The 10,710-nt window shown below is 42.7% G+C and overlaps 1 protein-coding gene across 2 annotated transcripts in view; it reads left to right on the top strand.

The window, feature by feature from the left end:
- The first annotated feature begins 1,202 nt into the window (after positions 1-1,202).
- The window catches only part of EDA (ectodysplasin A), a 416,854-nt gene continuing 407,346 nt past the window's right edge, over positions 1,203-10,710 (top strand). For both annotated transcript variants that reach the window (XM_081221926.1, XM_081221925.1), the window contains exon 1: positions 1,203-1,743. In XM_081221926.1, the coding sequence (XP_081078052.1) occupies positions 1,348-1,743 (396 nt within the window). In that variant the 5' untranslated portion in view covers positions 1,203-1,347. The remainder of the gene's footprint in view (positions 1,744-10,710) is intronic.

Here is a 10,710-nt window from a genome sequence, read left to right as displayed (position 1 = left end):
GTTCTGACATTTGCCACATTTTTTGTTTGTTTTTTTGCTCTGAACCCTTTTCAGAGGGTTGAAGATGCTGCGATTGCAGCAGTGTACATCTGGAACATTTGGCTGAGTTGTTGAACTTCCCCCAGGGACTACTCCAGGGAGAGGAGGAGAGGGGTGGAGAGGCCAGAACAGTTGCCTGCAAATAGAGATGCCAATACTGTCTGGCCATTCTGTGGATCACCCTTGTAAAAATCCACCTTATTCTGGCCCTCAGTTTCCCCATTTGCTCATTGAAGGCACTTGTTCTCCACTCAAAACTCCTGCTGCGGTGGAAGAAGAACTGGCTGTAGATTCTCTCGTACAGCACTTTCTACATGTAAAGGGATCAATACTTTGAATTAATTAATATACCAAGAAATCCTAGGGGACTGTTTTATCCTGCGTGAAGCAGCATCATTTCAGTTCCACCTGGCACAGATGGACTTCTTCGTCACTTAGATTGAGGCCCCAGACTCACTCCAGGAGTGGGACTGTCTCAGTCCCACCTCATTCTCACTCCCTTTGGCTCTCAGGCTACCGGGTCTCCTTTTCTTTTGGCGCGCCATTGGATTGCAAACCCAGCAGTCATGGTTTCATTCTAAACCCAAAACTGTTTTAATTAGTTTAACGTCTGTTAAACCCTTTGAAGATTGAAAGCAACAGATAAGTACTGGATGATGTTATTAACAACTGCAGTTAATTGCAAACATTTCTATTAATACTAGTTTCCGCCTCTTTTTCTTTGCTCTACTTTCCTTCCCAGGTTCCCCAATTCTTCTCAGCCTCCCCCTCCTTCCCTCCATTTCCCCCTCCCCCCCCACCCCGTACTGGCGCTCAAGGGTTAAATTGGGGCGGAGTCCAGGGATGAACGACAGCCGCAGTCACCAACTGGAACGGGGTGAGCGAGAAGAGCTGGGTGGGGCCACGGGGCAGAGGCGAACCCACACGCCCCCAGACCCCGCCCCGCAGCTGGAGGCCCCGGGTGGAAAGGCATGGGGCGGGGCGCCAAGGCTTGGCGGGCTCGGTGGTTGGGCATCCCGGCAGCCGCTTGAGGCACGGGGCGGGGTCGGCCGGGGCCTCCTCCCTCATTCCCTCCGCGGGGCCGAGCCGCCCGTTTTTGCCGCCCCTCCTCCTTCCTTTTCCACCCCTCGGAGTGGAGCTGCACTTGCGGCTGCTCCCTCCTCGGTCCCGCCCAGCCTCCGTCGCGCAGGAACGGGTCCCTGCAGTCCCCAGCCGATGGCAGGACGGTAGCCGCCTGTCAGGGGTCGCGAAGGGCTGAGACAGACGCGGAGGCTCCCGGGCCTCAGAGAGTGGGTTTCTCCGGAGGCCATGGGCTACCCCGAGGTGGAGCGCAGGGAACTCCAGCCCGCGGCATCGCCGCGGGAGCGCGGGAGCCAGGGCTGCGGCTGTCGCGGGGCCCCTGCCCGGGCTGGCGAAGGGAACAGTTGCCGGCTCTTCCTGGGTTTTTTTGGCCTCTCGCTGGCCCTCCACCTGCTGACGTTGTGCTGCTACCTAGAGTTGCGCTCCGAGTTGCGGCGGGAGCGGGGAGCCGAGTCCCGCCTCGGCGGTCCCGGTAACCTCGGCACCTCGGGCACCCTGAGCAGCCCCGGTGGCCTCGACCCCGACGGTTCCATCACCCGCCACTTCGGGCAGCCATCCCCGCAGCAGCAGCTGCTGGAACGGGAAGAAGCTACGCTCCCCCCAGACACCCAGGACGGACACCAGGTGAGTCACCCTGGAGGGGCAGGGCCCCCTCCCCATGTGCGCAGGGCGGGGGCCCGGGGAGAACTTTGCCACCTCGAGCCGAGTTCGACGGCGGTATCGGGGAGGGGGCGGGCGAGCTGGGGAGAGGTCGCCCCGGGGCAGGTTGTCCTCGGTCCCTGGCCCAGCTCACCCTGAGTCTCTCAGGACCCCCGGACTTGGGAACTGTGGCCGGCGCCCGCCGCCCCCAGCTCCGGCTGCCTCGGGAAAAGTTGGCGGCGCTCCCGGCCGAAGGTGCGGGCGCTGCCCCCCTGGCTGACTAACGGCAGCAGCCTGGCCCTTCTGCTCCCGGTGAGATTCTCCGCCCGCGGTGCTTGTTTTTTCGTGTCCAGAGCTGATGCCAGCACTAGCAGGCTCTCTTTTGGAGTTGGAGCTGTAAACAGCTGTAATAACTGCTCCACGCCCGTTGAAACAACTTTGAACCGTGTTTTCGGCGCCGGGGTGCTGGTGCACCGACCAGATCGTGGGCTTGTTCACACCTACCTGCAATTTGAGACGGATTGTCCTCGGTGTTCTAGTGAGGATCAGCGCCCCTGAGGAATTCTGGTAGAAATATGCCGTCTTGCTAGACAACTTCTGAAACAGCAGTTTAAAAAATCTTTGGAATAAAACTCACCCTTTGCATGCCGGTTCTGACTCTGTTTTGGGGAGTGGGGTGGGGGGGTTTGGTGTGAAGTGTCTTCACTCCTGCTTGCTTGTAAGCAGGAATCTACTGATGGAATAATGACTCAAGAATAGTCTCCCAGTTTTTTTTGTTTGTTTTTGTTTGTTTTTTGTTTCTTTTGTTTTTTAATACAATCTTTATGGTGTTTGTGCCCTGGTTAGCAAACTGTTAGCTTTGGTGTTTGTTTTCTACTTTTTCTAGCTCTTTATTAAGGAAATTTAGTGCCCTTAAACTAAGTATTCTCTTGTTTGCCATATTTTGTCTCACGTAAAACTTAAGAGAAGCAGCTGAGGATCCTTTTGAGGTGGTTAAAGAATAACAGTCAGTTTGTTCCTCTTGGGGACGAGGGCAAGTTGTACAAATAAGTTCCTTGAGGTGAGTGACCCAGGCCTTCTATATTTACTACCACATCCAGAGTCATTGTCATACTCTGTAAACATTGACTACCCATCCAAAGCTGGTGTCACATTCATGATAATGCTTTAATATTAGGGCCGACACTGTTGCTACATTTTGCGTTGGAAGGTTGTCCTGAGCCTTAAAATGTTTTGCTAGCACACTTCAACTTATATAACAGCTGATCAAAGAAGAGAATCAGTAGACATGCTTCTCATACTTGAAACTTTAAACAAAGTAGCTAAATGATAATTAACTAGGATTCTGGTTCCGTTTATCTATCCACCTCCCAACAACAACCCCCCGCCCCTGCCCCACGACTATGCCCAGTAGAAATACTTAGCAGCTGAACATTGGTTTTCTGTGAAAAGGTGAAGGAGTTGAACTTCCTTAGTCAAATGGTGGCAAGGCCTTTTGGCATTCAGAATGGACAGACCCCTGTTTGTAGGCTGAGGATTAGTAGAACAGCTGTATTCTGGGGCTTCTGTGATGGTATGGGATTCTCATAGGGTCTGTAATGGCATTTAGTTGCCTTTGCGTGGTGCTTCAAATAGTTCTGTCTAGGTTTAAATACAGCGCCCTATCTTCTGTCCTTTATTTTTTCCGTTTTAATCTTTTCGAGAAGTAATAACAAGCATACTGGCTTTTTACATTTGCTGACATCAATTGGAGTCAGAGTTTTTTAGAGTTACGAGGGGCCATGAATCCATTTGATCATTCCCCTTGGAGAACACATAGTTCCTATGGGGGAAATGACTTGTCCAAGGTCATACAACTCTGATCAAAATTAGAATGGAAGTTGGTCTCTTTACTCCCAGTTCAGTGCCCATTCCCCTATAATATTACTACTTCCTGGAGCCTTTTGTCTGGTAGCTGGGTAGAGCTATGGAATTTTTGCAAAGGAGAGGGCTCCGATCTGCATCATTTTCTTCTACTCTACCTGCATTTTGGTCAGACTACGTTTAACCATGTATTCCTTATTCTTCCTGAACTTCACTTTCAGAAGAATTAGAGTATGCTTTGAAGGAATTTTAGCCCAGATTCAACATAAGTTTTTCTTGAGGGTGTTAGTTTTAGTATACCAAGAAAAGAAAAAAAAAGGAAACATTGATTGGCTATTAAATTAATATGGCTACATCTTGGATAAAATTTCCAGTGCCCTGGTGCACCCTCTGCTGGCTTTGCAAGGACATTTAATTGCAGTATTGCTGACAGTCAAGATTCTAAGTTGTGCTGACAGAATCTGATTCATAAATAAGGAAGTAAACAGCCTGTGGGACTTGGCCACGTAGGTCATATTTTTATATTTTAGTTTTCAACACAAACAGCTGCTGTTACAGCAGCTCTTAGATGGAGAGGAAAAAAGATAAAAATATACACCCTTCAATGAGCAGAACATTCAGGTTTCTCACCAGTTTATCTGCAAGGAGTGAAGGCAAACTGATGAGAATAAATTACAGGAAGATCTCATGAGACCAAGTGGGCAGAATAGTCAGAGGCACTTCATTGTATAAGGTCATGCAAACCTATTCATGCTTATGAGATGATGGGCTCAGTTATGACTCAAGAAAGGGATCTAGAAGTCACTGAAGATGTATATATGTCATCCCTCAATTTAAAAACTTTACAAACAGAATACAGAAGGAAATTAGGGCAGTCAGGATGCATAGCAGAGAGATCAGCAAAGTTCTCCTAGGGGCTTATTAGAAAAGCCTTCCCAGTGGGGGCACAGTTGCTCATGATAAAAAAATGAAAGGGTTACTTTGGACCTTCTGGAATCATACCTGTCTCCTTCAGCTGGAGTAGCTGAGTATCTGTAGGTTTATCTGGATACTCACTGGAGATGATCTCAGGAGCTAAATACATCTCATCAGTCTCTGCGTTAGACAATACACAATGTTATTGTTAGAGTAAAAAAGATTAAAATAAAAATCACTGTTTATCTGTCTATGAAGAAGTTGGCCCAGTTGTGATTGTGGTCCTCAAAGCCGAGAATATGGTGGGCATTATCAGGAAGGGTGTTGAAAATAATGATGCAACAAAACTCTTATCTTTTCCATGTAAAAGACCAAAAGTGAATTTGCATTCACAATCATATAGGTAATTCTGGTGGCTGCTCATCAAGAAAAACTTAACAGCTGATACAAATCCCCAGAAAACAAATTAAATTGATCAAAAGGTTAGAGGGACTTTCTAGTTGTTTTTTCAGTCTGGAGAGAGAGGTTGAGAGAGGGTGATGATCAAACTCTACTAAACCATGAGAGAGATGAGTAAGGTTAATATACTGGTGTAATTTAACAATCTAGTTCAATAAATAGAAAGCCTGCTATGGGTCAGCCACTATATTAAGTATTAGATATCTTTTAATGGTTGAAAGATTATTTTGTGGGGGAGGCAAATAAAGGTAGTGTCTCATTCAGATGATTTCCCCAAGAGATACTCTAACTGAAACTGTAAGGTTTAAGTGTTTAGAAAAATATGTTTGTGTAGACTTATAAGGGCTTATTGGGGACTGTTAGCAATATTTGGAATATGTCCCTAATTATTTGAGGTGATGTCATAGAAGTCAACCTTAACTTTGCACAGAACATCTCTGGTTTAACTAGATAGGACATTAGTATATCTAGATTTGATGTTAATTATTAAGGGCTGTTGATCAAGAAAATGACTGGGAATCGCTAAATCCAAGAATTTTTTAGGGGAGTGGGATCCAGATAAGATCATTTTCTATAGGTTTAAATCTAGATTTTTTCAGTGTGACATTCAAGGCTTTTGATCAACTGGCTGCATTATACCTATCCCATTTTCTCTCTTAGCGATTCTACTCCTGCAACCCACCCACCATATCCTGTCTTGGAATCATTCTCCAGTTATTGTTGTTATTGTGTTTAATAAAACTTGTGCCTTTATATTAGAGCTCCTTGGAAATCTGCCTTCCTTTTTGTCTTTTTCCACAATACGTGGTACACAGTGCTGATTATAGTTAGGGTACTTAAACACTTGTTGGCTTGAATATTATTTGGGGCCTTTAGAGATGTTCATGTAAAACAAAGACATTTTTAACAGGCCTGTGTTCCTCAGGCCTTGCTAAGCCTGTGAGTTGTCAAGTGTGCTTAGGTGAGTAAATAGTTCCACTGGCAATGTTTCACTGGTTTCTAGAATCTTTAGATAGTAAAATGGAGAAAAGCCCTAACTACATTACCTCTATGATGGTGCAAAAAGTTTTTTTGTAATGTATTATTTGATGTTCTGTTTTATATGCATGTAGGTCTCATCTTTCTTTCTCTCTTAGATCTTGTGAAAAATAACTTGTACTTTATCTGTGATTACGTTATAGAGAAGATCTCTTTATACCAGAGAACTTCTGAAGCCATTTAATCCCCAAGAACATGACCAAGAGAAACCACTTGCGTTGCCTGCAGGGTGGCCCTCATAGAGGACCAGTTTTATCTGACTAGTCTATAAATACCCATCACTTAGCTCTTCATTTCTTTTTCCCCCACTTTTCTATTGAAGTGTAACATACATACAGAAAAGGTCACAAATCATAATTGTACAACTGGATGAATTACTCTAAAGTGAATACACTAATGTTACCAGAACTCAGGCAAGAAATAGAAATAGCATCTCAAAACCCCCACCTTATCACTATACCATCCTCCTCCAAAGTGAATGACTGTCCTGATGTCTAACATCACAGATTAGTTTTGCCCATTTTGAACTTGATATAAATGAAATCAAATATTATGTATTTTGGGGAGGAGCTTTTTTTTTTTTTGCTCGATGTTATGTTTTTTGATATCCATGATGTTGCATGCAGCTGTAGTTTTTTATTTGTATTTTTGTACATTATTCCGTTGTTTGAATATACCACAGTTTATTCATTCTACTGATAATGAATATTTGGATTGTTGATTGTTTGGGGTTATTATAAATAACAGTACTATGAATATTATTATACATGTCTTTTGGTTATATGTACTTGAATTTCTGTTGGGTATATACCTAGAATTGGAATTTCTGGGTCATAGGGAATGCATATTTTCAAATTTATGGATAATGACAGCTTTTCTCAGTGATTGAACCAATTTGCATTCCCACTGGCAATGTATGAGAATTCTAGTTGTTCTACATCCTTGATAATACTTGTTATTATCACTCGTTAAATTATAACCATTCTGGTGGGTGGGTTTGTAGTAATATCACATTGTGATTTTAACTGGCATTTCTCAGAAGACTAATGCAGTTGTACTTCTTTTCATATGTTTATTATCTATTTGGTTATCTTCTTTTGTGAAGTGCCTATACAAGTCTTTTGCACATTTTTATTGGGTTGTTTATTCTTATAGATTTGTAGGAATTTTTTATGTACTCTGGCTACGAACCACTTTTGAATTTTTTTGTTGCAAACCCTTCCCAAATCTCTTTATAGTATCCATTGATGAACAGAAGTTTTAAATTTTAATGTGTCTCGTTTTTCAGTATTTTCCTTTATGGCTAGTGTTTTTTGTGTGCCATTTAAGAAGTATTTTCCTACCCTGAGAGCATTTAGATATTCTCCCATATTATCATCTAGAAGCTTTATGCTTTTGCCATTCACATTTAGATCTGCTGTCCACCTGAAATTGATTTTTGTGTATGATGAGATACAGGGGCCAAGTTTTGTCTTTTCCATATAGATATTCAACCCAGTGCCATTTATTATAGGGAATGTCTTTTCCTCCCCATCTCTATTGTGTCATTTTTGTCATAAACCAAGTGTCTACATATGTGTCAGATTGTTTCTGAATTGTTTGTTCTGTTCTATTAGTCTATTTTAAAAATAAATTTATTTATTTATTTTTGGCTGCGTTTGGGTTTTTGTTGCTGCACGTGGGCTTTCTGTAGTTGCGGCGAGTGTGCTTCTCATTGTGGTGGCTTCTTGTTGCGGAGCACAGGCTCTAGGCGCACAGGCTTTAGTAGTTGTGGAATGTGGGCTCAGTAGTTGTGGCTCGTGAGCTCTAGAGTGAAGGCTTAGTAGTTGTGGTGCATGGGCTTAGTTGCTCCGCAGTATGTGGGATCTTCCCAGACCAGGGATCAAACCCGTGTCCCCTGCATTGGCAGGCAGATTCTTAACCACTGTGCCACCAGGGAAGTCCCCTACTAGTTTATTTGTCATTGCACAAATACCATAGTCTTAATTATTGGACTTTATAATAAGCTCTTGATATCCTTCTACCTTGTTCCTCTTCTTTAAAAGTATCTTGGATGTTCTTGGCTCTTTGCCTGTCTGTATCTGTTTTAGAATCAGCTAGTCACATCTGACCAAAAAAAAAAAAAAAAAAAGTAATTCTTAAGAGAATAACATCAGCAAGATGGTGGATTAGGAAGTCCTGGACCATCCTTTCCCCCACAAACACACCAATTCAGCAACAATTCATGGACAAATTTCCTTTGTGAGAAATCCAGGAACTAACTGAAAGGCTCCTGTACCCAGGGCAAACATGAAACCAGACACACTGAAGCCAGTAGGGAGATTTGAGACAGCCTCTCACCAGAGTCCCTGCCACCACCACAGCACCCTGTGATAAGGAAGACAGCCCCTAGCTTCCAGCTTCTCCTAGGGAGGGAAGGGATTGATTCACACATCTAGCACCCTAGTTTTCTGAGGAATGGTTTCTGTCCTGCCAGTCTTAGAAATCTGATGGATCTCCCTAGGGGAGAACAAAGATGGTGGCTTGGGCTGGTAGACACCATAGATCTTTCCTCCTGCTGAGCACAGAGCAAGAAGACAAAAAATCCTAGCTCTCAACATTCCGCTGGGGAAGGAAAGAGTTTATCTGTGCATCTAGTGCTCCAACTTCTCCAGGGCTGCCCAGAGAACTGGCATCTGACTTGCCAGTCTAGGAGCTTTAAGGGATCTAGCACATTCTAGCCTCCTGGGGGAGAACAAGACAATGGTTGGGGTGGGTAGATACCATATATCCTCCCCCCTGCTCAGTATAGAGTGAATGGATGAAACATTCCAGCTTTCAGCTTATTCCTGGAGATGAAAGAGTAGATCTGTGCATTCAGTGCGAAAATTTCTCTGGGACTTCCCAAAGAACTGGCATCTGTCTTGCCAGGCTTGGAGCTCTGATGCATCCAGCACAGTCCGGCCATGTGGAAGAGAATGGAAATGGCCTTTTGGACTGGTAAATGCCATAGCTCCTTCCCCCTCAGCACAGATTGAGTAGAAAGAAACCAAAGCTTCTTGCTTCTCCCTGGGGAGGGAAAGAGTTGTTAGAGGCCCTCAGAATCTCTGACTAGGCTAACTGGTGGAGATCTTCTCCAGTGCAAGCCTAGTCAGTCCATGAAGACTGGGAGAGGTACTTGCTTTGTGTAATATGCAGACACCAACATAGAGAGTAAAGGAAGATGAAAAATCAGCAAAGAAGTTCCAAATAAAGGAACACATTAAGTCTCCAGAAACTGACCCTAATGAAACAGTTATGAGATTTATCTGACAGAGAATTCAAAATAAGTGTTATAAAGATGCTCACCAAGATCAAGAGAACAATGCATGAACAAAGTGAGAATTTCAACAAAGATATAGAAAATATTTGAAAACTGCCAAACAGATGGAGCTAAAGAGCACAATAATCGAACTGAAAAACTCATGAGAGGGATACAACAGCAGACTAGATAAAGCAAGACAAAGTATCAGTGAACTAATGTCACTGGAAATAATTCAGTCAGAGGAACAAAAAGAAAAAAGAATGAAAAAGAGTGAAGAAGCTTAAGGGACACCATCAAGTGGACCAATAGAGGCAGTAGGGGAATCTCAAAAGAAGAGAGGGAAAACTAGAAAGCTTATTCAAAAAAATTAATGGCTGAACACAATCCAAATCTTGGGAAGGAAATGGACAACCAGATTCAAGAAGCCTAAAGGGCACTGCTAAATAAATAAACCCAGAGAAGTCCACACTAAGACATATTATAATTAAATTGTCAAAAGTTAAAGACAAAGAGAAAATCTGAAACTAGCCAGAGAAAAGGAATTTTTTCATATACAAGGGAACCCTCAAAAGACTATCAGCAAATTTTTCAGTAGAAACCTTGCAGGCCAGAAGGGAGTGGGATGATATACCAAGTGCTGAAAAAAAAAAAAAACCCTGCCAACCAAGAATACTATACCTGTCAAAAGTAAGGACAGATAAAGATATTCCTAGACAAATAAAAGTTGAGGAAGTTCATCACCACTAGACCTGCCTTACATGAAATGCTAGAGGGAGTATATCAACTTGAGATGAAAGGATATTAAACAGCTACATGATAGTATAAGAAAGTATGAAACTTGTTGGTAAAGATAAATATATAGACACATACAGAATACTATATTACTGTAGTGGTAGTGGATAAGTCACTTTTATTTCTAGCATAAAAGTTAAATGACAAAAGTATTAAAAGTAACTATAAAAATATGTTAAAAGACACAATCTAAATAGATGTAAGATGTGGGAAAAGTAGCACAGTGTGTATGGGGAAGAAGCTAGAATGTAGAGTTTTTGTATACAATTTAACTTGAGTTCTTATCAGATTAAAATAGACTGTTACAAGATATTTTAAATCCCAAGGTAACCACAAAAAATACCTATAGAAAAAAGAAAAAGAAAATAAAGCTTATCAATACAAAAAAATCAACAAAACACAAAGACAGCAAGAGAGGAAATACAATCAGAAGACTCTAAGACTAACAGGAAACAACAAAATGGCAATAGTAAATCCTTCCCTATCAATAATTACTTTAAATGTAAATAGATAAAACTCTCTCAGTCAAAGACATAGAGTGGCTAAAAAGATAAAAGCAAGACCCAACTATATACTTTCTACAAGAAACTCACTTTAGATTT

This window comes from Mesoplodon bidens (assembly GCF_964165515.1).
Source record: "Mesoplodon bidens genome assembly, chromosome: X".
Lineage (NCBI taxonomy): Eukaryota > Metazoa > Chordata > Mammalia > Artiodactyla > Ziphiidae > Mesoplodon > Mesoplodon bidens.
This window is presented reverse-complemented; position numbering and strand designations above follow the sequence as displayed.